Below are 27,353 nucleotides of genomic sequence, written 5' to 3' on the forward strand. Positions count from 1 at the left end.
TTTAGCAAAGCCATGATAAAAAACACTAGGGTTCGAGCCATCTTTGACAAGAAGCCTTTGGAGGATGCGGAGCAAAGGTGAAGTACATCTTCTTTAGGCTGCTATGTGAGGAAGAGACAGGGGTGGGGAAGAGATAAGGGTACAGGAGGCCCGGTGGGAGGCTGCTGAGCCAGCCTTAGGAAGAAGTGTATGGCTTACTATGGGATCATGTGGATTGTGAGGAAGGACCGCCCTTCCTGGATTGAGAAGATAGTGAGTCCATTGCCTCTTGTGAACTCTGAGGCTCCCGTGAACCATTTGAGTAGAGATGCCAAGTCACAGTTGAACTCAGGCCAGGAGCTAGGCAGAGGTTGGGTCTGGAGCTGTAAGTGTGGAGGTGGCCTCCAGGCAGAATTGAGACAGTGTGGCTGGATTGGTCTTTAAGGGGGAATGGATGGGCGCAGTCTCAGCGTGGAAGCTAAGGCCAGTGAATGACAGCCGCAAGACCCCAGGAGACAGCTCTTTCCTCTCCATCTCCCAGGACAACAGCGGCTCTCCTTTATTCCCCAAGGGGTGGATTAAAATTTATAAGTCCCCAAATCTGGAGCTGGGTCCTTGCCCCTAAGAAGTACTATTTGGCTACTACCATATTAGAAATAACACAAAATGCCTAAACAGCCACATCCAATGTTTCAAAACAGAAAGCCCTTGACCAGTAAGCGATACTTTACATTTAAATATCTCGATCCTCCAATCTCTAGACAATGACAGCAGCTCAAGACACTGCCTCATACATAGCAAGGCTGAGCGGAGACCCAGAGCAGAGCTGACTGAGGCGATGCAGGGTCAGGGTGCGGTGGGGGAGGGAAGGGCAGGGAACCATAGACAGATAGGAGGCAGCTTCTGTTCTCTGGTCACTTCACCAGGATTTGGATTTTAGAAGAAGCAATCGCATCTGCATACCACAGGTGAAATGGCAGGGCCGAGCTATCCAGCATTGTCCTGTTCCTGTTACAAGATCTGTGGATTTCCATGGGAGGGGGAGGGGAGTCACGAATACATACAGATAACTCCTGGCTGAGGGGCCCTATATGTGCAAACAGCCTCAGAAGAAGGATTTAGATGGATTGTGGTGTGTCCTGTGGCACTCCAGTCAGCTCCTACCAAAAGACAACGAAAAGTAGCTCATTAGTTCCGCTCGTACTGATTCAGAGGCATTTCTGCAGAGTGGATATTGTAACAGGCCAGCACCAGCACTCAAGGTGTGGCCGTTGGGCATGCTCTCACTTGAAGTGCTATAAACACGTGAATCTGTAAGGGGTCACAGGAAAGGGGTGACCACTCTGAACTAAAAGTCCTAGAAACATTGAGAAGCTGGCCAGGGAAGGGAAGCTGGCCAGTGGGGTTAGAAGCCATGGGACAACGCCTTGCTTATGCCTGGTGACTGGTTTTCTGTATTCTTTGGGAACTTCATACAGGCCTATAATAATTTTAATCGCTCTCACTCCCTATATCCTTTTGATCCCCCTCACTCCCTCTGAATCCCCACTTCTTCCTAACACCCCCTCTCTTGCCCCATGCCTTTCTGTCTGGATGGCCCGATGGGTTCCTTGCTGGAGCATGGGTGTGGGGTGCAGTGATTTACAGGACCATGGGCAGTGCAGAGACTGGATTTCTGGAGTTGGTAGACATGGTTGGCCTCTGAAGCATCACCCTGTCTGGGAAAGACGGGCTTCACCTCCAAGCCCCCATTACTGTCCCTGTCACAGGAAAATGATGGAGCAGTTGATTATGGTGACCTGTGAGGTCAGCTGTCAGGAAAAATAAAGAGCAGACGGCAAGACGGGGTTGGTCTGGGGCTGAATGCCATTTGGATTTTAGACTGAGGTGCTTGGAGAAGGTGGAGATGACACTGAATTAAAGTGGAAGATCTCCTCGTGGAGGTGCTACGGGAAAGGATCCTCACACAGGGCTGGCAGTAGAGCTGAGTGGGAGACTTCAGAGCACACCCACGACCATGAGTTAGTTCAATTCCCCACTGCCAGAAAGGACAAGTTACATTTTGAGCAGACTGTGCTGGCAGATGCCTGAAGCCCCAGCACTTGGGAGACTGGGGCAGGAGGTTTATCAGTTCAAGGCCATCCTTGGTTACATAAAAAGTTGGAGGCTACTCCTGGGCAACATGAAAGCCTGTAAAAAGTCATTTTTCCCTTTCTGTCTTTGATGAGCATTTTACTTCTCTTTGTTGTCACACCTGAGGTCCAAAGTACAAGTGGAGCAAACTTTGTCCTCCTAGAATTCTGCTGTTCTTGGTACTCACAAAGGCCAGGAGAGACCTTCAGATACCCTGGAGCCAGAGTTACAGGCAACTGGGAGTCACATGACTTAGCACTAGGAACTGAACTAATGTCCTTCCTCTGCAAGATCAACCAGTGCTAACTACTGAGCCATCTCTCCAACCCCTGTGTTCTTCAAGCAGGGGCAAGGTACCTTCACTAAAGTCTGGCACCCGTGGTCTTGTCTGATTTTTAGTAGCGTGTGGTAGGGAGTGGGGATGTCGGGGCCAGGTTGTCTAGACTCGGTTCTGCCATTGGCTTTCTCCATTAGCTCGTTCTCACCTCTGCAAATGGGAATGATGATCAGGACTTCTCCTGTAGGATCAGGAGACTTAATCATGATATCTCTGCAGTTGTGGGTGGCACACAGCTGCCAAGGGAATAATAGCTACTACTATTTTGTGTGTGTCTGTGTGTGTGCACGCTGCCACATATATATATATATATGTGTGTGTGTGTGTGTGTGTGTGTGTACATATGTGTGTGCATGTGTGCATGCATGATGTGCACATGTATGCATATGTGTATGTATATGCACATATGTGTGTGTGTGCCTGTGTATGTGTGTGTGTATGAGAGAGAGACAGAGACAGAGAGAGGAAAGAGAAAGTCAACTTCAAGTGTTCTTCTTCAGGTACCATTCACCTTATCTTTTAAGAGAGAGTCACTGACCTAGAGCTTGCAAGTAGAAGGTCCCAGGCATCCTCCTGTCTCTGCTACCCCCATGCCTGGCTTTTACACGTGGGTGCTAGGTTGGAACTCAGGTCCTTGTGTTCACAACACAGGCACTTTTCCAGATGAGCCACCCTCGCTGCTCCCTGCATTCTCTCTTTATCCAGCCAGTTGAACCTCTCAGAGTTCTTCCATAACACTTTCTGAACCCTTTAGATATTGCTTGCTTTTTAGTACATGGCAGGAAACCAACAAATACCCGGGACAGCACAGAAACAGCCTGGTACATCCCTACGGTGGCACTCCGTGGCCTATCCAATGAACATAAGCAGCAGTGCTTGTGACTGCCATGAATACTTCTTTATATGATCATAGAGAATCTGGTTCACATTACAGAGTTGAATTATCCCGGAGGTTGGCTGGTGAGATCCAATTTAGAATTGCCCTGTCTGGAAGGGGTCCCAGAATCTCTGCTCCTCTATAGTTTGTCGTTATTACAGGGGTCCTGGTTGGAAGGAGGTAGCGTTGCCTCTCCAATTAGGTGATGCCAGGTCTCAACAGCCTTTACAAAGACTCTGTTCTTGGATCTTCTGCCTGGGGAAGATGGAGAGGTCTTAGATGGGGCAAAGAAAAACGTGTCTTAGTTAATGTCCCCACTCCACCTTCTGTCAAGGCAATGTGACTAGAGTCTGTTCTCTGCTCCCAAGTTTCTGTGTGACCCTTGTCATCAATCAGAAAAGGCCAGAGGCCATTATTTCCCACCCCTTATCCCTAGGCACCCTGGCTCAGAGTAAATGAGCCTCTTGTTCTCACACTTAGAATGAATTAGACCATGTGTAGCAGGGGCACACCACCCCCTTGCCTTTGCAGAGAGAATTATGGGTATTGTGGAAAGAATGTCTGGGTCTCTTCCCTAACTCTGTTATAGACAGTTCCTCTGTGCAGTCTCTCAGTAGCTGGGGGGTCATTTTGAAGGCAATAGACTTAGAAACTCAGACTATCCCAGGAGAAGCTATTAAGTCAGCCTCCTTGGATTTGGCTAGATGTGTGTAATGCATACCAGGACCCGAGTCTGGCTTTCTTGTCAGCCGTTGGCTGTTGCATGCACTGTCTTCTACACTGAACTCAGGAGTCAGAAGAGGGTTCCCAGATGTGCTCATCATTGAGTGAGCAGAGGCCAAAGAAACCCCTAAAACTGGGCTGCCACAGAGCAGCCCGAGATGCCAGTTGTGATGAAGTTGGGGGCTCTGACTTAGTCCTATCTCACCATTCCAATCGCGTGGGCAGATAGGCCATCAAGAGCCAGGGAGGTGAAGAGACTTATGAAAGTTCAAAGACTTTTGATGGCCGTGCCAGAGTCCAGGTGGCCAGGTGGTGTGACCTTAATCTTCAGAAGAATCTGCATGTCTAGATAGAGGAAAGACCTATAGGTGGAGCTTGTTGCTAGGGAGACCTCCCCCCCCCCCACCGTCTCAGCATCATCATGCTTTGGACAAGCTAAAGGTAGAAGAGTTATCCATGGGTATTGTAGTAACAGGATCTTCACGGGCTTGGGTCTGGCCAGCAGCCTGTCTGCCTATCATGGAAGGCTTCAGTGTTGTCTCAACGAAATAATGGCTGCTTTTTAGGCCTGGGCATTCCACTTGTGTGTGCCATGTGGGGTTGGACGGTCCATAGGTCTTACCCGGCTGGTCAGAACGGAAGTGTTGGGAAGGTGGCTCGTGCCATCAGGTCTGCCCCAGTGGGAATAACAGAAGCCTTCGCACTTAGAGGCTCTGATTGTCACTGCCCCCGTGGCCTCTGTGACGTTGCCTCTCTGATGACCACTGTGTTGCTCTTCTGATGGGAGGAATCTGAGAATGAAAGGAAAAATGAAAGAAACACACACTTTAACAACAGTGAAATAAGAGAAGCACTGTGAAATGAGAGAACCATCTCGTTTCCGTTTGCTCTGAGTAGGGTAAGTAAAGTAGCTATGGTGTCATTTGCAAAGGGGACTCCTGTCCTCATAAGATATGGATCCAGTGCCGTCCAGCTATCAAACAAACTTCCACATTAATGGCCATGATTGTGTCTGTGTAGCACGGTAGTCATTTCCCTCTGTGACTACTGAGCACTTGACAAAAGGCAAGTGCTACCGAGGAACTGAATGCTTGGTTTTACTGTGTGTGTGTGTGTGTGTGTGTGTGTGTGTGTGTAAGTGCATTCGAAGGCCAGAGGTTGGTTGGGGGTGACATTACTCAGGCACCATCCACCTCTTCATTTTGGGATGGTGGTGATTATCTCTTTCAGATAGAACTGTTAACTATAATGAAGACAGGCTGGCTAAAGGCCCCAAAGACCCGCCTCTCTCTACCTGTTTAAGGCAGGGATTATAAACTCATTACTCCAGATTTTTAGGCAGATCTGGGCATCAGACTTGGGGTTTCATGCTTACACAGCAGGCTCTTTATTGACTGAACTATCTCTCCAGTCCTTACTATATTGATTGTTTAAATCAAGCTTAAGTAGTCACATGTGGTTGATAGCTACTCTATTGGACAGAGTGCCCCTGGGGGACCAGCTCAGATACTTGTGCTTTTAAGTGTATTTTTGTCCCCAAGACACATACATGCAAGTCTTCTTTCTTTTTTTAAAACAAGGTTTTCAGCTAGGACAGAGCTGACCCTACTGTCACCTGCCAGAGACATTTAGACAAGACATAGGCCCTGGCCAGAAATCCAGGCAAGGGCAGCAGGTTCTGGGAGGGAGCCGTCCAGAACACAGAGTTCATATGCAACTCCTTGGGATAGAATTTCATCCTCCAAAGCTGCCAGGGACTGACGGCCCCTAGTGACCTTGTCTTGACGTAGAGCTTGTCCTCAGGACCTGCCATGAGGATTTTCAAAACAGGTGTTTCCAGGGGAGTCTGAGGGACTCTCCTCAGAGGAGGTGAGGAGCATGGGAAGAGGCTGAGAGCACCAAACCCTGCTAGTGTCCCCAACTGGTGGTGCTTGCCAGGCACTGGCTGAGGATGCCATTTGAGACGGAGATTCCCCCAGCCTCGTGCTTAGTCTCGGTAGCAGCCGGCCTAGCAGAGTGTGGTGAAGAAGGGCTGCAGGACAGGGCTAGCCCAGTGACAACCAAAGTAGGGCTCCCACATTCTTGCTCACAACAGAAGACAGTTTCCTCAGGCCTCGCGGGGGAGGGGGCTTCAGTGCTTCTGTGGATGAGAACCCCAGGGCTCTGAAATGTAAGCTCTCTGGCTGTAAGGGGAGGGGACTGACTTAGCCCGAGTGGTTTATCAAGTCAAGATGCAGACTTAGGTCCACTGTCTGCTGTTCTTAACTGGTTATCACACCACCACCCTTAACCCTAGAAAAGACAGACCCCAGTGTCACAAACCTAGAGATTACACTGTGGAACTGGTGTGATATCTGGTTGAATGAATAAATGAATGAATGAATACTGAAGGACCAGAATGTTCACCTCCACAATACACATGAGATGAAATTTCAATGCAGATCAAGACTCTGCTGTGATTGCTAAAGAATTTTAAGTATGTTTAAGTGTTTTAAGGGATAAAAACAGTATCCCTTAGAAGTAAACAGATTTTTGTCAAAGGCCAGGCAGTAGATATTCCAGTCCCTGTAGGCATGCAGTCCCTGGCACAACTATTTAGCTCAGTAAATAAGTGAGTCTCTGTTCCAGTAAAACCTTATCTATAAGACAATCAGTGGCCAGAGTCAGCCTTCAGACCAGAGTTTACCACCCACTGGTCCAAGGTAACCCTAGTTAATTATTTCTTTTAAATAAACAGTTTGGACAGGACTGCTTCTATCAACCTGGGCATTCACAAGGCCTCCATTATGGGCTACGGACCTTCATGAAGGGGAGAGATCTATATAGATCTATGGATGCTGGAGAGTGCAGAGGCTCTGCTGGGCATTTGCTATAGATGGCAAGAACATCTTTCCATCCTCGGGCCACAAGCTTGTCTCAAGCACAACTGAGTTCACCATCTTTAGTCAGCTCCCCCATCCCCCCACCTCCACCCCGCCCCCATCTCACCCCACCCCGCTTCCCTATGCCAGACCATTACTCTCTAGCTGCTTTATGGTGTTTGTCTCTTAGACACCTGCACCAAGACGTGTCTGGATGAGGTTGGAACCCCAGCCTACGTTTTCTTGATGATTATTTAATTAACGCCCAATCTCCTGCAGGTTACTGCTGTCTCGGGGATGGGGGAGGGGCATGGGGTTCCCAGTGTCTAGCCCAGTGCACTGCACAGTGCAGAAGTGGGTGAGTGGACTCACACTGGAGCAACAGGTCCAGGGCAAGGGGGACATCTCAGTGGTCACCCAGAGCTTTCTAGAGATGGCACTTCCTTGTCACTTCTGGACAGGCCTGTGCTGTCCCAGAGCTGGCAAATGAAGACCTTCTGTGCTTTGTTGAGTCTGCAGCTCTGTCGGGGCCAGCATGCATGACAGATTTGAGAAGGGGACCAAGGCAGACAGGAAAAAGTTGAGCCAGGCTTCCAGAATAACAAATCTTTACTTTGAGGACCTAACAAAGAGGGCTATTTGGGTGAGAAATAAGGAATTGTGTTCCTCAGTCCCCACAGAAGCAAAATTAATTATACCAGCCTGCGACCTGCTGTTCCCGGCTCTTGCCCAGACCTCCCTGTGATCTTTTCCTCACCCAGGAAAAGCTGTCACTGGCCCCCACCAGAGAGCCGTGAACCTGATTCATAATTTGCCTCTCCTAATTAGGCACAGGAATGAAGGAGCCGATTATTAATAATGCATCCGGGGGTTTTAAGTCCCCCCAGGGGCCTAGCCTTGAGAAATGGTGCTCTTGATGATAAACAGCTACACTGCCACCACACTGGGCTCTGTGCCCAGACACAGGGCAGAAAGAAAGGCATCAGAGGAGGAAGGGCTCCACGGTGTATGGACTGCTGCCTAGAGTCACAGACGAAAGAGTCCAAAGCCCAGGTGCTCTCACAGCACTGTGTGTGTGTGTGTGTCTGTGTCTGTGTGCGTGCATGCGTTTTGGGAGGGATCTAGCCTGTCTTTGCCACCCTAGGATCATCCAGATAGGACCTGTCTTTAAGGGATACCTCCTTGACCCTTCCGTGTAGGCCTAAGCTTCAATGTCTCCTGAGAGAAGGGACCCTGCTTTCTCGCAGTGGAAAGTGTCCCTTTCCACACTGTGTTAGCTCCTACTGTCTCCCTCTCTCTCTCTCTCTCAGTAGTCTCTCTACCTCTAGGTTTGCTTGTTTGTGTTCTGTCTATTTAGCACGTCACAGGTTCAAATCTATCTAGGTGCCAATGCTGAGATGATGTCATCGGGTTCTGTGCCACAGTCTCCTCAGCTGTGGAGACTTGCTTGTCCTTGCCCTTGCTCCCTGCAAGCGCCCTCAGCGCTCCTTTCTTCATATCCTCGTCAGAGCCAACCTGGGCCTCTCTGCATCCCCACCTGTGCTGTGTGGTAGAAGGTGACCAGAGCAAGACACGTGACCTTGAACTTTGGGTTCATGACCTCAAGGCTCTTGGGGCCTTTCCCACTCCTCCCCTTACCAGACATCAGTCAGCCACTCTTCTAGACAACCCAGTTACAACCTGCCGCTTGTCCCTGGTACACTCAGAGCTTGCCCTGGTTTCACACCTGTTTCTAGAAATGATTGACACATCCAGAAGGAGGCAAGTCAGTCACTGCAGACACCACCTCAGGCAGTGTAAACTTCCAACCTGCCTTTCCTAAACAGCAGGGCTCCATCTGAGACCTAGGCAGGGGCTCCTGACCGGCGAGTCTGGGGTCTTCCTCTGGCTGGCTCAGGGTCCTTAACCTTCCTCTCTCCTAGAACAGACTCGTGTCTCTTACACATACGCTTCCACGGATCATTTCCTGAATCAGGCCTCTTCTCAGTAGCTGTGCCGCTGACCTCTAGTATGAACCACAATAACATCTCTGTTCAGTCACAGGTCCCCTCACAGCTCCCACCCTATACACACGCGCGCGCGTGCTCGCGCACACACATGCACACACACACACATACATATGCACATACACACAAGCATGCATGTGCACACAGAGGCACACACATGCACATACACACAAAAACATATGTGCACACACAGGCACACACATGCACATACACACTTATGCACATGCACAAAGGTACACACATGCACACACAAATACACACAGGCACACATACAGGTACACACACATATACACATGCATGCATGCACACACACACTCCAGTGCCAGATCTCACCTCCCTTTCTCAGGACCCTCTAATACCACCTTACCTCCTAGTCCTCCTCACAGCCTCCACACCTCCCACAGTCTCATCTAGTCTTTCCGTGCCTGATCTTCACACGTGCCAGGCACGAGTTCACTGTGAATCCTCTGCTTGACTCCTGTCCCTGGACACCTTCAGGACAAACCCCGTTGCCAAACTCCAGTCTGTTCAAGTGCCTCCCTCCTGACCGCCTTCGGGCATCCTGACACTGAGACCCATTTGTCTGAATCCTTTCCCCCCAAGCTGCTCTCACTTAAAACAAAGAGGGCACAGTGGCACCTCCATCAGGTTCACTTCTTCCTGTTTACCGTCCTCGAGAGCAGGGCGAGCATTCCCAAAGGCTCCCAGCTGATTTTTCCTCTCCTGTCTTTTGGCTAGAACCACAGGACCCAGAAGCCACCTAAACTAGAGGCCAGGGAGTGGCGTGACCGGGCCTGAGACCATGAAATCCCATCTCTGCTAGGTTCTGGGAACGATGAGCTATAGGAGGCGAGCTAGGCTTCTGCTAAGGAGGCGGGAAGGAGGCAGTGTCCACACTAGCTCTGTGTCTGTGGATCTTAGCTAATCCTGGTACTCCTCAGAGGACGGTCTGTGGCCTCTTTCAAGTTCCAGTGGCTCAAACAGATCAACATACTGAACGGCTCACCCAGCTCAGAGCCTGGACTTAACTCCATCCAGCTCCTGATTCAAAGCCAGTGTGGGTGATCGGAGCACGGCACTGAGCGATGGACACCCAGGGAGGAGGAGCCTCTGGGTGCGAGGAAGATGGGATCACCTTGGCAGGCCGGAAGTCAGGGGCAGAGCGGAGAAGAGGAAGGGAAAGACAGAGGGGGTCTTGGCTGTTGGCTGTGAGGCTCAGAGATAGAAGCCCTGGAGAAGGAATGTCCCAGTGTGGGGCTGAATCTGGGGACTGAGGAGGTCTGCTCGCTGTTGGCTATCTCTAGCCCAGAACTGACCAGACCAGTGGTGCACATCTGGGAGAGGCTGCGTGCACAGGAAAGACTGAGAAGAAGCTGGGGGCAGAGAGAAGGCTTTTAGGGCTACACCGAGTGCAGGAACAAGGTTCTGAGCATCCATCCCAGCCAGGGACTGGCTTGTCATCCCCTGTGTTTCCACAGCTGATTATAGTCCAGGTGGCACACTGACCTACCATACCCTACCCCCTTCAGAATTTGAGAAGGACTTCGTTCATAGCATAATGTGGCCCCATCTGGCCCAGGTTCAGCGGCAATCAGGGGCACTTGGGCGGCTGGGGATGTAAAGGCAGACTTCCGTCATGGCTGCAGAAGGCTGGTGGATACACGATAGGCACAGCATTATCTGTCCACATATCCCCACCTACTAATATAAATGGAGGTGGCCTAGGATCCTAATACGGTGTTCACTTCACTGGGGTTTACCCCTAGAAGCTCTAGATGTGGGTCCTGGGTTCAGAATGCACCGGCACCAAAGCCTAGTGGCTTACCTGTGGATTCAAGTCTAGCTCAAACCATGGTCTGGGGTGAGAAATGCAGAAGAATTTCACCCCCACACTGACCCCGAGGCCTCCACGGGTGGTGGACAGCCTGGCACAGGCCTCCCCGTGGATACCCAGTGCCTGTGAATGGCTAACAGCTGCTGAGAGTCAGTTCCTTGTGTCCACAGACAATGGGTCTCTATGTGGGGCAGTCCACAAGAGGGAGCGGTGGCCCTCCCCCACACCTCCTTCCTTAGTGGACCTTGGGTCTGTGTCAAACTGCCCAGCAGTGCCGGGGCTTTGGGCACTGAGGCAGGGGAAGAGCTGGGGACTTGTGAAGGAGCCGAGCAAGCAAGATCTTTGCTTTGGGGCCAGATAAGAGACTTGGGCTCAGACTGTGAGGTTGCTATGCAGCCCTGAGAAGATCCCCCTCACCTCTCCAAGCCTCGGTGTGGCCTCCTCCCGGGCCCCTAAGGGACTGTGAAACAGGTCCTGGAAGAACTCAGATCTTTAACATAGCTCTTTACTTCCCTTGAAAACCACACAGAACCAGGGCATGTCCTAGGACACTGTCTGGGGCGGGGACAGGTTGTCAATATGCTGTGTCTTGTGTCCTCAAACAGCTTCCTTGACACCTTTGTGGTACCAGGAGAGAGGACACGCATCCCAAGTACCAAGTGGGTCATAAAATTGTCCCTTGAAATGAGGCTATGAGACTCTTGTCATCTCTACCCGGTGGCACTGCCAATCCCATGTAAAGGGAAGACACAATGTTTGAGGCCTGGCCTAGCCTTTGCCTGAGGTAACTCACAGTGTTCAGGAAGCAGGTTCAGGGTCCTTACCCCTGGAGGGAGCAGAGGATTGACTTCTGAAGTACAAGGACAAGCCAGTGCTGACCTGATTTCATCACTGTCTGTAGACCTAGGCTGTTCTGTGGAAGCGGGAGACCCTGGGTGGGAGGCCCTCTTCACCTGAGTATAGCCAGTGTAACAAAGGCCAATTAGGCCAACAACCCTTTCAGTTCCCAGGGAACCAGCCACAAACCACTAGGGCAGCCTAGGCATGAGTCACCAAAGACTTTGAAACCCAGGAGAGATGTCTAATGATGTCCCTGAGGCCTGTGGTGTCCCAGCAGTGTCTGGCATTCAGGCTGGGCCTAAGTGCAGGGTGCCTCTGGAGAGGGCCACACTTAGGATTGAGAGACAGAGTACCAGAGAAAGCCATGGCTCAAGATGGAAAATTACCGTCTCTCCCGACTGTGTGTGTGTGTGTGTGTGTGTGAGAGAGAGAGAGAGAGAGAGAGAGAGAATGTGTGTGTATGTGTGTGAATGAAAGTTTGTGTGTCTGTGTGTGAGTGTATGAGTGAGCACATGTATGTGTGAGAGAGAGAGTGTGTGTGAGTGTATGTGTGAGAGAGAATGTGTGTGTGTAAATGAAAGTTTGTGTGCCTGTGAGTATATGTGAGTGAGTGCATGTGCACATGAGTGTGTGACTGTGAGTGTGTGAGTGTATGTGTGAGTATGTAAGTGCAGGTGTGTGAGTATGTGTGTGTGCGCGTGCAGGTGCCTAAGGTCAACTGTGGATTTCTTCTATTATCATCTTCAAGCATCTGCCTGTGCTGTCATGGCCCCTGCCCTGCAGCTCTGGAGTTACAGGCGTGCCCACCACACTGGCACCAAGCTCAGGTTCTTGTCCCTATACAGCCAGCTCTTTACTTACAAACCAATCCACCTCCCAGCCCCTGAGACATGACTCTTTAACAGTGGAGCAATCGATCCACTCCCTTCTAAACTGGTTCTCAATGGTGCTTAAAGGCAGGGTTGCTTCCAGACCCCTTGCAGCCTCTGCGATAGGATCAACTGTTATCTCAACTCCTGGGAGCAAGGCCTCTGGGCAAGCCCGTGAGAGACTGTCTACACTGAGGTTAGCCTCACAGTGTCTGCAAGGGGTTGACGTGTGTCCATTGACACGTGACTCAAGTCAAAGCAGTCCTAATTGTGAGCAGGACCACTCCCCTGAGCAGGGGCTCCTGGGTAAAGTGATGAGTGCGAGCTGATGTGCACCCCAGGTGCCTCTCTACTGTGGATGCACGTGACTCATTCTCCAAAGCCCGCCCTGATGGACTGCACATTGAGCTGTGAGCTAAAATAATCCTTTGTCCCTTTAAGTTGCTTCCATCAGGGTATTTTAACATGGCAACAGGAAGCAAAACTAAGACAGCCACTTAAATTCATTCCTGCCTCACCGAGCCCCCTCCTGTCAGGTCCAGGCATAGCTGGCTCTCTCCAACAACCCATTGTATGTGCAGACTCAGCCCCACCAAGTCCCTGGCGCTGTGGCCTCAGTTTTCCCACTGCGAACAGGAAGTAAATCAGCCAGGGCACCACAGTGCGTGGCCGTGTGTCATGAAGTCTAGGAGCCCCTCAGGGAGGACAGATGGTTTCCTCTGTCCCCTTAAATGCCCACCCACTGGGTGTATCTGATGAGCACCTGCCTCCTGTCCAGGTTCCTGCGGATCCTGATGGGCTGATCTCTCTTCCCACCCTAGCACTCGCCACAAGTACGACTGATGTCCTGTGGTACCTCTGCTTTTCAATGCCTTCTTCTCTTCTCAGAACTCCCCAGGGCAGGGACCACCTCTGTCCTGGTCACTACCTGGAGTCCTCCCTTCTACTACTCTACTGCTCTAGAAATTCCTTGAGACAGAAAGCTGGGGGTGGGTGGGGAGTCACTGTCCAACATCATCATCATCACCATCATCATCATCACCACCACCACCATCATCATCATCACCACCACCATCACAGTTATTGTCATTTAAAATTGATATAGAAAGTAATAGGCTTCGTTGTGGCGTTTTCATCCATCTGTATCATTACCTGGTGTTCTCCTTCATCCCCTTCTCCCACCCCTCCTCTTCCCGTTCCCTTCCTGTCCCCCAAGAATCTTTCCTTCGGCTTTGATGTTACCGGATTTCTCTGTCCTCTCCTTTCCCCACTCCTTCTGTAAGAGAGATCTTCCTCTCCTCTCACGATCCTCTTCCTACTTTCAGAGACTGCACTCATGCATGTGTACCACACACACATGTGCGCACACACATGTGCACATACATGTGCACACACACACTTAAATCTTAGTGGTGCATCTGAGAGAAAACAATATCCATCTTTCGGAATCTGGTTTGTTTCATTTAATAATCTCTGCTTTCATCCTTATTTTTTTTTTGTTTGGTTTGTTCTGTTTTCAGATATTAAGGCGTCATCTTTCTTTACAGCTGGAATATGTCCTATTGTATGGACCACGCTTTCTTTGTCTGTTCATCTGCTGATGGACATCTAGGTTGGTTCCGTGTCTTAGCTAATGAGCATGGGTGTGTGAGCCGGTCCGTGGCTGATGTGAGTTAGATTCCTTCAGGCGTGTACCCAATGACCCAGTGGAGCTGTGTGTTGTTTCCGGTCGTAGGTTTCTGCCAGGCAGCTACTTCAGCCCAGTGGTGTCTGCACCCCGGCCTCCTCACCCTCTCCAGCCTCCCGTTTCCCCCACCCCCACCGCAACCACCGCACAGTTTTCTCAGTGGAAGCCCTTCAGACAAGTGTGAGAAGGAATCTCAAAGTCGTTTTCATTTGCATTTCCTTGATGGCTCAGGATGTTGGACACCAAGGACTTAACGGCCACTTACATTCTTTCAGGAACTCTCTAATTAGCTCATTGGTCTGTTTGTTTGTTTATTTATTTATTTATTTATTTATTTTTAGCTTTTTATATAGTCTGGATAATCCCATCTGATGTGCGATTGGCAAAGATTTTTAGCAGGTCACCTCCTTGCTCTGACGATGGTTTCCTTTGCTGTGGGAAAGACTCTCCATGGCCTACAGCCTCCACGGGTGATTCTTGAATTTATTTCCTGGGCTCTGAGTCCTTTTCAGAAGCTCCTGGCCTGTGACTGCATCTTGACACATTTTCCTTTAATGGCTTCAGAGCTCCAGGTCTTTAGCTATGTTATCCGTGGGCCTCTGTCTTATTGCCCATTATTTGGTATATTTGGAATCTTCTGGATATTTTGGGAGAGTCGGCCAAACCCACTCCATTACCCTGTGTTGCCTAGAAGCAGAAGTCTAAATGCTTTTAACCATGGTGTCCAGGGCTTGCCTAGTCTAGGTTCGGTATTCCCAGCCCTTTCATAAGGCATGGGCTGACTAAAAAGAACGAGACTCCCTTGACACAGTAGACTTGAACCCAGGCCCTCCTAGCTACCTGACCATCATCTGCACTGGGTCAGGAGAGCTGACTGATAGGTCAACTTCCCTGGCGCTCAGGAAAGGGTGACATGACCCCTGAGGTGTCAGGACAGCTCCTGCCTTTCTGTCACATTTAAAAGGAGTGACAGAAACTGCAGCTCTTTCCTGGGGCTTGCCACTCCCTGGCCTGGCCACCTGCCTATCACGCAGGATGGCCATCTCAAAGTGCCAGTTGCCCCTTCCTTGTGTACTGACTGGCAATCTGGGCATGCTGTTGCTTCTTTCGGAGATTGCAAGTTCCTCACTGCAAGAGGATCAGGACTTAGTCAGCTTTGTAATCATCCCAAGGCAGCTGGCGCCAGGTCTGGCAGAGGACAGCTTGTGTCTGATTCATCTCTGTCCCCCCCACCACCTCAGCGCTTAGCGGTAAGCACTGAGCATGCCCAGTTCATGTCCAAGGAAATGCGTGCACGCACGCATGAATGAGCACCATCAGGAGGCTGCTTCTAATTATGAACCTCCAGCCTGCCCACCTGCTGAGCTTTGATCATCTTTACAAGGGTACTGAGGGAAACTGAGGCAGTGACGAGGGTAGTGGGAAGCTCTGACAGCGTCAGGGCTCCTCTCCAGTCCTCACATAAGTTGCCTCCATGTTCATTCTGTCCTGAAGTGACAACACGCGGGTTTCCTCCAGCCCCGGTGTTCTCCAGTCAACTCAAGCAGCGATAAGCACGGATGCCATCTCTGTATCTGTCTCTGGCTTTGTGAAACAAAATCCGTGATTTATGCCTCAACTGGGTCTCTGGGGAGACTCCTCTTCACAGATGGGCACAGGCAATGCTGGTGTGCCCCTGCTGGGTCCTACTGGTCTCAGACAGAAGGGCACACCACCAGAGCTAGCTCCCTGCCTCACCAAGTGTGAGGAAATTTGGCTCTGCCAAATTCCAGACTGAGGTTTAAAGCCGGCAGGTGGACGGAATCTCTAAGGAGAGACTTGCTGGCACTTTTGAGGGGCAGTTTTCTAACTTAGGTGCATCTAGTTCACTGTGACCATCCCCAGTTGATGGAATCATTTGCTGTAGTGACCAAAAGGACCACCTTCCCCTTCCTGTGCTCTGGGACTCTGGGCCGAGGTGTAGCCACACACTGAGACTACACACGGGAAGAAGGCAGCAGCCACACGCTGGGTGGAATGACCCTGGGAACATGTCCCCAAACAGGTCAGAGCCCGGGACAGAGGCACAGAAGAGCTTTCTTGGCCATGAAAAGAAGGGCCAGCCCCTTGTAGGTGCTGGGACAGTATAGACACTGCAGCTGTGGGCAGGGACTCCATCAGTTTATCCCGGAAGACTCTGCTAAGTCAAGGATGCTCTCAAAGGGGGAGGCTTGATTTTTTTTTTTTTATCAGCAAAAATCACGGATTGAGCCCATGGCTGGGAACAGGAACCCTAAGCACCCTCTGGCTCTCCAGCATCGTTCAGAGTCCCTGCAGGGACTGAGCACCTAAGATCAGCTCTTGCTAGCTGACAGCAGCCCGGGGGGTGGGGTGGGGGGGTATCCCTGCCTCTCTGTTTTACCCAGAGTGTCTGCTTCTTCTCAGGACTTGTGAGGGATTGAGGTCCACGCTAGAGACTATGCATTTGTTAATGGGCAGCCCTGACCCCCTGGGAGTCATAGAATGTCTTCCTGGATCCCACGGGGTTCACTTCCTTCTCTCTAGTCTGCTTGTTCTAGGTTCTGCCCAGGAGGGTAGTACCAGAGGGAGGGCATCTAGGAGTTTGCATATGATATTAATCACCCCTCTCTCTCTCTCTCTCTCTCTCTCTCTCTCTCTCTCTCTCTCTCTCTCTCTCTCTCTCTCTCACACACACACACACACACCTCACAGGACCATACTAAAAATGTGTTTACCCAACAGGAATATGAAACATTTCTGTCTATTCAAAAGATTCCCTCACAGATGCTTGTTGCAGCTTTTCTTACAGACCAAAATTCTGCAAACAGCCTAAGAGTCCATCAGCAGGTAAATGGACAAACAGTTGTCATACACACACACACACACACACACACACACAGAGAGAGAGAGGGGGGGGAGAGATTATTTATCCACAAAAAGGGGAAACTACTGAACTACATAGCTACCTGGGTAAATCCCAGCACTGCTAAATAAATAAAGCAGATGCAAAACCAAACAAATAAAAGAATGCCTTTCACATGATCTGATTTACACGAAAGCCAGGAACAAACCAACCTTACCTATCATGTTAGCCATCATTAGGATGGCTGTCCCAGCTTAGGGATTGCTGAGGAAGAGACTCAAGGATATTTTGAAAGTCTTGGTGTTGTGATCATAAAAAGAGAAAGAGGTGTGAGGGAGGCATGGGGGAAGGGGCTGTCTCAGTGAGCCCGTGCCGAGGCATCCCTTCCCCCTGAGGGACCAGCCACACGGCAGTATAGCATAGAGTTTATTCATGGAAATGAGGATGGGAGTTAAGAGGGCAGTAGAGGCAGAGAAAGGCAGCGAGAAGGAGAGAGTAGAGAAGTAGAGGCCAGCCATGACCACGTGGAGAGAGGGGGAAGGGAATGGGGAGAGAGGGGAAGCAAGGAGACAAGAGAAAGAGTAAGAGAGGGAGGAGGGGCCCAGCATCCCCTTTTATAGTGGGCCAGGCCTACCTGCTGTTGCCAGGTAACTGGGGAGGGCCGGGTACCCACATCCCTGGGTTCTTGGGCATCTTTCACTGGCTCCGTGCATGCTGTGGCCTCCCTCAGAGTGTGAGTGCGGAGCTGGGGATACACTTGTGGCTCTTGTGCAGATCTTCACGTGAACTGATGACATGTCTAGCACTGTCTGTCTGTGTGGTCTGTCCACTCCTCTCTTCCCTCTCTCTGCTCCCCCACCCTCCCAGTCCTTTAGTAATAATCCCCAGGCCTCTGCCATGGGGCTGGGTTCTCTCTTTGCTTTACTGGGGGCATGGGAGGAGCGAACAGTCTCTGGAGACCTGTTCTCCAGGTGAGCATCAACACTGCGCAAACCAGGGAACAGGCTTACCCTAAGGACTCCTCATGGGTAGGGTGAGGACAGGAAGTCCTTGTGGAGTTAGGTGTGAGAAGCTGTCATGTTACATGGTTACGTGTTCTGGGCCCTTTCCATGCAGACTGTGATGGTGGCATCATCTGGGCCAGATCCAGGCAGGAAGAGCCAGAACCTCTCCCAAGAAACTCAGTTCAGAAACACATGGTGGGGCCAGCCTCCCTCCTTTCTCTTCCTAAGTCCCCTGCGAGCCTGCCACCCCACCCCCAACCACAGAGGCCCCCGGATTTAATGCCTTGGCCGAGAGAATGAGATGTTCTGTTATTTTTCATCGGAAATTAAGCCCAACCCGGCTGTCAGTTAGCTCATGCCTGGGAGGATGGAGGCCTGCTTAGCCAGGCGCTCAACCCCTGCTCTGAGCTCCGGCCAAGGAGGGGTGGAGGCACTGAGTGGGGGAGGGGCTGGCTGGTGGCCAAGCATGATGTCACCTGCTGAGGTGGGGGGTAGGGAAGGCAGGAAAGGTCAGAGGGCCTTCCTTGGGATGATGGATAGCTGTGAGTGCCACTCCCTCACCAGTGTCACACAGATCCACCTCGCTCACTCAGAGACACTCAGATGCTGGTCTCTTTTCAGCTCCCAACTCTACCTCCTGCCCTGCGGAGGATAGCTGGTGGTCTGGTCTGGTGATCGTCGTCGCGGTGGTCTGTGCCTCCCTGGTGTTTCTGACTGTCCTGGTCATCATTTGCTACAAAGCCATAAAGAGGTAAGTGTCCGGCCACCATGCCAGGGGGGCCCCTCTGGAGCCCAGCTGGGCTGCGATGTCTCCAACTACCCAGACACTTTCATCAGTGACAAAGATTGTCATCCAGTTAAGGAGTGGGAAGGATGAGGAGGGGATCCTCTCTGTCCCTAATCCGTTTAATGCTGGCCACGAATTTGCTGTAACGGCTACATGGGTTTCTCTTTGTTCTTGTACCTTTAATATTTCAGAGTTGCTCACAGACATTCCTTCCCAAGTGTTAGGACGTTTGATTCTGCAAGTTCTACATCTGCTTTAGCAAATACAAGAACTATGCATTAAAAAAACAAAAACAAAAAAACAACAACAAAAAACCATCGCCAAACACCCAAAGGCAACAGTCATTAATAATATTTATGAGAAATACGGATTAGGGAGATTTTCCCTAATCCCTGAGCTCCAAAAGTTACTTCTAATCACTATTAGAATAATTGTTAGCATTTCAGATATTTAATTTTCTTCTCTGAGCCCATTTTCCTGTGTAATAATATCACTTTAACAATTCAAAACCAAGAAGAATTACAAAAGAAATCTTAGAATAAGGGTGTGGTTCCCCCCCCCCCCCCGCCCAGGCCTCTCCCTCTGCACCTGGGCAGGAGAGGGAGCACTTGAGCGGCTGCACAGACCTGGGCTCCTGCATCCCCAGGGGTGGGTGGGGGTTTTACTTCCAGAACTCAGCTCACAGGATGACCTTCACAAGCAATACCAATGCTGAATACTCAGGAACCGATCAGTCCCCTGGAAATTTCAGGTCACACTGTGGGTTCATCTCCCTGTCCCGTGTCCTTGGTCAATCTCCCAAGATTTCCCCCAATTGTGCTGCATTTTTCAGATTAGGAAATTGAGTCTCCTAGGAGCTAGGAAGCAGCCATCCTATCAGAATTAGAGTCCAGAATTGTGTGGTGCCAAAGTCCGTCTCTCGCCATGTTGGGGTGCTCAGCCAAAGTTGATGATGATCTTCCGAGCTCCTGACTGCCCTTCCTAGGGAGTGGAGAGGTGGGGATGTGGGGATTTGATGTCTGTGTCCTGCTGAGGTCAGAAGGTCAGACAGACAGACAGACAGACAGACAGACAGGCTCAGAGGCCCTGAGACCCAGTAACTCCTGGGTAACAGACCTGGTTTTGGACACCAATGTGGATGGAGTCTTCCACTGCTAAAGTGTTTTGTGAATTCACTATGTGCTTGCTCCACTAACAGAGACGTGGCGTGTTTATAAATGAGAAAGACTGTTTAGTCACAAACTACTCACCTGACCCCAGGCAGGAGGGCTGATGGTCCCCAGGCCCAGGGACAACTGCCTGCTGTGGGTACTCAGAGAGTCATGATGAATCCCAATGGCAGATGACAGTAGTTGAGCCTCTAGGACTTTCAGAATTGGAGCATGGGCTGTTGATTGTATGCCTTGGGGTGATAGTGCAGATGCCACCATTGACTGGTTATATCAAGGCCACTGTTCAATATGGTCAACTTTGTCTTGTCCTTCTGTCCTGGCATGCTGTAGGCTATCTAGTCTCACACAAAGCTTTTGGGCTCAGACCTTGTCTTACTCAACTTTGTCTTCCGCTATTTGCCATCTTGTCAGTCCAGGTCCTTTCCCAAATTGTAGGTTCAATAGATACATTTGAGACACCATCTCATAGTATAGCCCAGGATGGCCTCAAGCAAACCCTCTACTCTGCTGCCTCAGCCTCTAGTAGACACAGGGAGCCCAGGCCAGGAAGGACTCTGGAAACCCAGGACAAGACTTCCTGGGCTGCCAGGGTTACCTTCAAGAGTGGGCAGGGGCCCGTGTGTGCCCATGGCCAGAGAGAAATTGGTAGAGGCTGTTTCTAAGGACACACTTACATTTTTGTTTCTTAGCTGTCTGTTCTGCTGTCTGAAAGCCTCAGAAAAGCAGATACCCAGACCCTCAGTGGGTCAGGTGCCATGTGGACAACCTTAGGCCACAGCCCTTCCCACAAATGATAATCACCCATCATGACCATGTGGCATCTCAGGGGTTTACAGAGCACTCAGAGAGCCTGAGATGTCCTGGAAGTTCCTTGTCTAGAGCTCCATCTGTGGCCTGGCAGTATGCTGTTCTCCAGTGTCAGTCCTGGGAAGGGCTCTGTCTGGTACAGAGCTATGACTGCAGAGCTCTGCAGAGAAGAGTCAAGGCCTGCAAAGGAGCTTCTCCTGTCAACCCCGCCCTCTGCTGCTCCCAGAGCCAATCCAGAGAGCTGAAGGATGCTGTGAGGGTACCCACAGGCCACACCCACGGCTCACCTTCACCTGGGTTTGGAGGGAGAGCTGCTTGTCTGCACTGTCTGCTTCTCCCAGTGACACCTTGGTGGCTGGGGAAAGCCTTTTCTGGCTTTAAACTTAAGAGTGGGGAAGTTTGTGTTCTAGAGGAAGCTCCTGCTGGGCCTCTGGTGTGTGTGTGTGTGTGTGTGTGTGTGTGTGTGTGTGTGTGTGTGAGAGAGAGAGAGAGAGAGAGAGAGAGAGAGAGAGAGAGATGAATGTATCTTTTCCCCAAATAAGTGGGCTGCTCATAGCTGCACTTCAACTGCCCCCTCCACAACAGACAGCAGCTTGGGCGCCAGCAGAACCCTAGAGCCCAGGCGGCAGTTGTTGCAAAGGCCCTCTGGGGCTCTGTGGCTGGAGCCCAGTGCAGGACGCTCCCAGTAGAGATCAAGAACACCTAGTGGGTCTGGACAGGTCTCCAAAAGGGAAGGCCACTGTTCCCCGTCCCTTCCGCCAGAAGCCAGGACACCTGGAGAGACTCACTCCCCTTTCTTTTGGTTTTAGGAACCAGGCCATTTAAAGGAGTTCTCTGTGGCCTCTGTCTTGCTTGGTGGGATCAGCTCAGACTGGCCCACAGTTTGGAAGATCGAAAGGAGTCCTAGCAATGTCTGTTAGGTCTTCCAGAGCCTCAGAAGGTGCATGCTAAGTAGGAAGTCCCGGCAGACGGAAGGACGGTATGATGGCCCCGGCTGGCCAATCAATCAACTCCCATGATGCCTCTCTGACAGGAGTGCTGAGAGCTAACAGACACTTACAGAGCACTTACTGTATGCTAGACACCCATCCACATGCTTGACGTGCACTAATGTGTTTAATCCTCCCAACAAACCTACGAAAGGGACAGCCACTGTTGTACCCATTTTATAGAAAGGGAAACTGAGCCTCAGAGAAGTTGCAGAGGTTGCCTGAGTTCACACAGGTAGAGAGTGGTGGAAATCTGAGGTTCTAGAAGCTGTGGTCTCTGTCCCTTAAAGTGGCTAGTGTCACCCATGAGTGCTGTGTTTGATGAGAGAACAGAGTCACACAGAGCTGTCTCCTGCTCTGGGGACAATTCAGCTTTCACTGGCACCAGTGAATCCCAGAGGGCTTTGCGAAAAGCTATGACCAAAGTATGGAGAACTGAATAGAGGCGGTCTTGGCCCCGGTGCCAGGAGGTAAGCAGGCCAAATCTATGTTGTCATGAGAACCTTTTATGCCACCATCACCTTGAGCTGGCATCTGGGCACTTCTGTGCCCTGTGATCGAAGCTAGATGAGACAGACTTTTTGGAAGGCTCAATAAGACTTTGGGGGACCTCTGAGAGGAGATGCAGGGAGGCTTTCCCAAGGGGCCAGACAGAAGAGCCTGTTCTTAAGTGAAGGCCTGCAGGAGATGGTAACTGAAGGGGACAGGCCAGGATGATAGTCTGAGTCCCACTGCAGTGCAGCCGGGGCCCTTGGCAAGTCAAAGTTTTCACTCAGCCTCAGTTCCCCCCATGAAATGACTTGATTCCAGCCTAGCTTCTTCGGGGGTAGGGGGCAGGCCTGAGGAGGAACAAGTATCTCCACCCAAGACAACTCTGTTCAAAGCTTGATGCACCAGGGGAGGACGCCTGGATTAGATCTTGCCTTTTCTAAAAGCCTCAGCGGCTAGGCTCAGCCAACCAGAGTGATTTCTTCTGTGAAAAACTTCTGATTCCAAAAAGAGGGGAACGTGAATAAATGTGACCTTCATGTGTCATGTGAGATGTCCTGATATCTCATGACTCAACTGACCCTCTCCCTGCCTCTCCTCGATTCTGTTGCTGAGATTTTGCAAGCAGAGTCCATTCTGAGATCTTTGAACCAGTCACAAAATACCATCCCTGCCCATCCTGTCTTTGGGCAGGCTCCGAGGACGCGTGAGAAGGCAGAAGCAATCGATCCCTGAGTTTTTGAAGATGATTGTAAATGTCTGGTTTAGATAATACCTAGCAAGAACTATTCATCCCGGGTACCTCTGGGGACACAGGAGGTGCCTGAGCTATGCTCAGCTGGAGTCATCTCCATCTTAGAGGCAGCAGTGCGGTGGTGGGAAACAGATTGTACAGCGCAGCCCAGGAGGTTGTAGATACTCGGGGTGGGGACCAGAGACTGCGTGAATGACTCAGAGGAGGAAGGAGGGCTTCGGCCAGGCCAGGAAGTAGCACCATGACATCACACCCTCAGCAGCGGGGCTAGACCCTTTCAGGTCTTCCCTCCTAGCCTTCCCGATCCCTCGTATTCAGAAGAAGACTGGATATTGGGTTCAGTAGCCTCTGAAATGAGCTTTCCATGGTCCGATGAAACTAATAAAGCTATACTGGCGGGTTGTAGCTCAGCTTGGGACTTCGTCATCATCACCCCTGCTATCACTGTCACCACAATCACTGTCACCACACTGTCAATCCAACCATGACCACAGCTATTAAATCCCCCCTCACTGTCATTACTACCACAATTAAGACAACTATCATCCCCCCCTGTCTACCAGCTCCACCAGCACCTCCCCTACCATCACCACCTTCTCCACGTTATCACCACTACCGTAACCTCCTTCACCATCCTTATCACACTAACCATCAGCATCATCCTATCTACCACCACCACCACGACCTCCTCCACCATCACTAACCCCTTCTCCATGGCGATTATCACCATAACCATCACCAGTAGCATCACAGGTACCATCACTGCCACCGGCAGCCCAGCCAGTGTGACAAACACCTCCACCACCCTCACTGCTCACTCACTAAACGTACCCTGATGTTGACTGCACAGAGGCAAGACACAAACTCCGATTACTAATGCTGCTCCCTGAGAACCAACTGCTCCCAAAGGGATCAATCAGAGCTTGATCATAGTAGGCTGACCGCACATTTTGGGTTACCCAGAACAGTTTTGATTCAGACTGTTGTCTTCCCTTTACCTTCTTAGAAGGCCCTGGCTTGCTTACTAAATTATATGGTCATCCTAGTGAAGAGTCTATATAGCATCTGATTGACCCCACAGAAGTGGGACTCTGGCTAACCCAGACTCTGGCTCCGAGGTTTTACGCTGTCACAGTGGCTCAGAATTGATGATGTCCTTGTCCCCCTTCCCTGATCCTTTCTAGGAAACCACTGAGAAAAGATGAAAATGGCACCAGTGTTGCTGAGTACCCCATGAGCTCCTCACAGAGCAACAAAGGGGTCGATGTGAACGCTGCGGTGGTGTGAACCTGCAGGCCTGGGACCCACTGGCCAGAAGGGCACCGTGGTGACACTGGTGGACATGGATGACAGGTGGACATGAGCTGACCATGGGCCTGTCCAGGACTTCGTGCTTCGCAGGCCTTGAGCCTCCTGAAAGAGAAAGCATGCTCTTCCCAGGCTAGCCCTGGTCACCCCAAGGGGTACAGCACTGACACCAGGCTTGAGCCAGGCCCCCCTGCATGTGGCCCCCCGAGCAGCACCACCACCCAGGGATCTCCATACTCTCCTCCTTGTCTCGTGTTGGGCGCACCGACTGTCACCAGTTGCTACTGAAAGCATGTATTGCAATGAGAGCAGAGGGTCTGTCTGTCTGCCTGGGGCTGAGAGATATCCCACTTTAGTCAGAAGAAAGGTGATCCAGGGACCGCTCCCATTCTGGAAGCTTCCTCTCCTGCAGGAAACCTACCTGCTCCTCTGTGGACATTCTTACAAAAGCCATCACACAGCCATGAGACAAATGTCCCCTTCCAAAGGTGCTTCCCACACATCTGTCCATCGCTGTATCTGCCATGGTCTTCCATCTCCAGTGCCCGTGCCCTTTGCCCCCACGGCCTAGCCTGTGACTCACGGACTAGCCTGTGACTCCTTACTGCATGGCTGCCTCGGGAAGTAGTGAGCTCAGTCTACGTAGTCCCCAGGGAGTGAACTCAGTGTCTCCCAGATGCCTGGGCAGAGGGTGTCTCAAGAAAGTCATAGGTTCCCTTTGTCCACTCTGACACCCCGCCCCTGGCTCTTCAGGAAGTACCAGTGTGAGCCAGACTCTGCCTCACTGGACAGAGATCACAACTTGTGCCAAACCCATACGGGCCCTCCATGCCAGGCTGAGATGCTGGTCCAGTGCTCTGTGACCCACTTACCCCCAACAGTCCCCTGAAGCCTAAATTTGGTACTCAGAAAGTGCCCAGGAGAAAGCGGCCTTCTGCGTGTCCCTGAAGTGGCTTTCTCTGTGGGCCAGAACTCGTAAGGCACCAGAGCCTCCTGAGTGTGGGTAGAAGAGAAAGCGCAGAAGCGTTGTCTAGCCTTGATAACCCCCCACCCACAGGCTTGTTTCCCTGGAGGCCACCCACACAGTGAGGCACAACCCTTGACCCTTGTGATTTTGTATCCCTTGCCCCACCCCCACTCCCCTCAGGAGCCACATGTACTTGCCTAGAAGGAAGAAGCCTGCTGGAGAGTAACCCCCACAGTGTAGACATTTAGCTGGGTACATTAGCCTCCTCCTCAGCCCCCAGAAATCTCCTGTGGGTGTTTGTGCTACATGAGAATTTCAAAGCCAAACTGACAGACACGAAAATCAGTCCCATGTGGCTGGGTGCCCGAAGCTGCCACTGCTCTGCTCCCCAGTCAGTAGGTACAGGATAAGGGACTGTCCAGGGCACGGCATGCCTCCTGCAAGTGACATTGGCCCTCCTTTGCTTGAGGACACGGTTTTGAGTTAGTTGTGAATTTCCCCTGTACAGCATGCCTTGTGCTCTGACACGGGGTTGCCGAGATCCTTCGCTGGGGTGGCCCTACCTCAGCCAGGGGAACATCGGGCTGTTCTCTTTGGATGTGATTCCGAGTGACAAAGAAGCCAGAGGAGGTAGATCAGGGACAGGCAAGACAAGGGTGAGAAGCCTGGCAGGCTCCACCCTAGTGCCTTGTCTCTCACACCATCGCCACCTTGATCTAAACTGAAATGAGGGACAGTCTCCTGGTGCCTGGGCCCACAGTAGACGCTGGACAGAGACAAGGCCTGGCCCTAGTTATAAAACATAGACATCTGGGAGCCTCACAGAGAGAGTAACACCCTCCCACTCCCACCTCCAGTTATCAAGACCCAGGAGTGAGAGACACCCCCGGCTGGAGAGGGGGCTCCCTACTAGGGGGCCTGGGGGCTGGGCAGAGCCTGAGGATCTTCATGTACCTACGTCCAGACCTTGGCTTAAAACTAGTGTGTGTGTGTGCGATTAGCCAGCAGGGACCACGGCTGAGGTTGTCCTGTGCTTGGCTTTGTACACGTAAGTTATCTTTAGTGGGTTGTGTTACCCCACCCCACAGTTAGGGGAAACCAAGGGAAGGGCCTAGGTGTTAAAAGGGTTCCCCTGAGAACAGCCTCTCAAGCCCACGCCTGGCCACTTAGAGCACACATCTCACATCACAGGAGAAGGAAGGCACTGGGTTTTAAGCCCGCATGGCTGTAACGTACATAAAAGCAAGAGCGTGGACGTAGACCTTCATTTCAAAGGGCCCTGCGTCCTCTCCACTAAGACCTGGTCTCAGTGCAGCCTGAAGGCAGAGGTGTGAAGAAATGCCCGTGTCCACATGTTTCCGCCAATGTTCCTCACTGTGGTTAAATTGTACCAGAACTCAGCAGCATTTAGGACCGCCCGGTTACCAGGTGTCTCTACAAGCCTTCTAGAGGACATTTTGGACAAAAGAACAGTAGATGTCAAAAATAGGCATATTATATATATATAGTTATATATATTTAAAGAGATATCTATCTATACAAATATATATATATGTATAAATACTGTACTCTGATCTGTACAAATATAACCTAAACAGTCCAGGTGATGTGCGACCTGCAGTGCATGAATGTACACACCGTGATCTCTGCCTTCATAGCAGTGCGTGTGTACGGGAGGCGACCGTGCCGCTGGCACTCTGCCTGGGTAAGCAGGTACACGCGACAAGACTCATCTGCCCCTTCCTTCACGGAAGGAATCGTTGAGAATTTTTTTTTTACTGTCAATAAAAATATACTTATAAAGATGGCTGTCACTGTTGTCTGTAGTGACTGATTGACACTGAACGTGGGAGAGGAGCAAGCATGCTGCTGTGAACCCAGGGCGGGCTGGGCACTTGGAAGGTGCTTTACTTCTGTTGATTTATCTTAAAGTCACAGGAATGTGTTTTTATTTGTTTTGTTTTTTGAAGATTTTTTTCACTTTTATGTGTAGGAATGTTTTGTATACATATACATATCCATCATATACATATCCATCATATACATATACATTATATACACATACAC

General features: G+C 50.9%; 1 protein-coding gene across 3 annotated transcripts in view; it reads left to right on the forward strand.

Moving 5' to 3' along the window:
- Prima1 (proline rich membrane anchor 1) overlaps nucleotides 1-27,091 on the forward strand; it is a 50,329-nt gene extending 23,238 nt beyond the window's left edge. For 2 of the 3 annotated variants that reach the window (XM_052185182.1, XM_052185183.1), the window contains exons 4-5: nucleotides 18,635-18,764; nucleotides 24,196-27,091. In XM_052185182.1, the coding sequence (XP_052041142.1) occupies nucleotides 18,635-18,764; nucleotides 24,196-24,298 (233 nt within the window). In that variant the 3' untranslated portion in view covers nucleotides 24,299-27,091. Of the gene's footprint in view, nucleotides 1-18,634; nucleotides 18,765-21,588; nucleotides 21,759-24,195 lie in introns of all 3 variants that reach the window. The other variant, XR_007978311.1, reaches the window with a different exon arrangement.
- Nucleotides 27,092-27,353: the final 262 nt, after the last annotated feature.

The sequence above is a fragment of the Apodemus sylvaticus genome, chromosome 6 (assembly GCF_947179515.1).
Source record: "Apodemus sylvaticus chromosome 6, mApoSyl1.1, whole genome shotgun sequence".
Lineage (NCBI taxonomy): Eukaryota > Metazoa > Chordata > Mammalia > Rodentia > Muridae > Apodemus > Apodemus sylvaticus.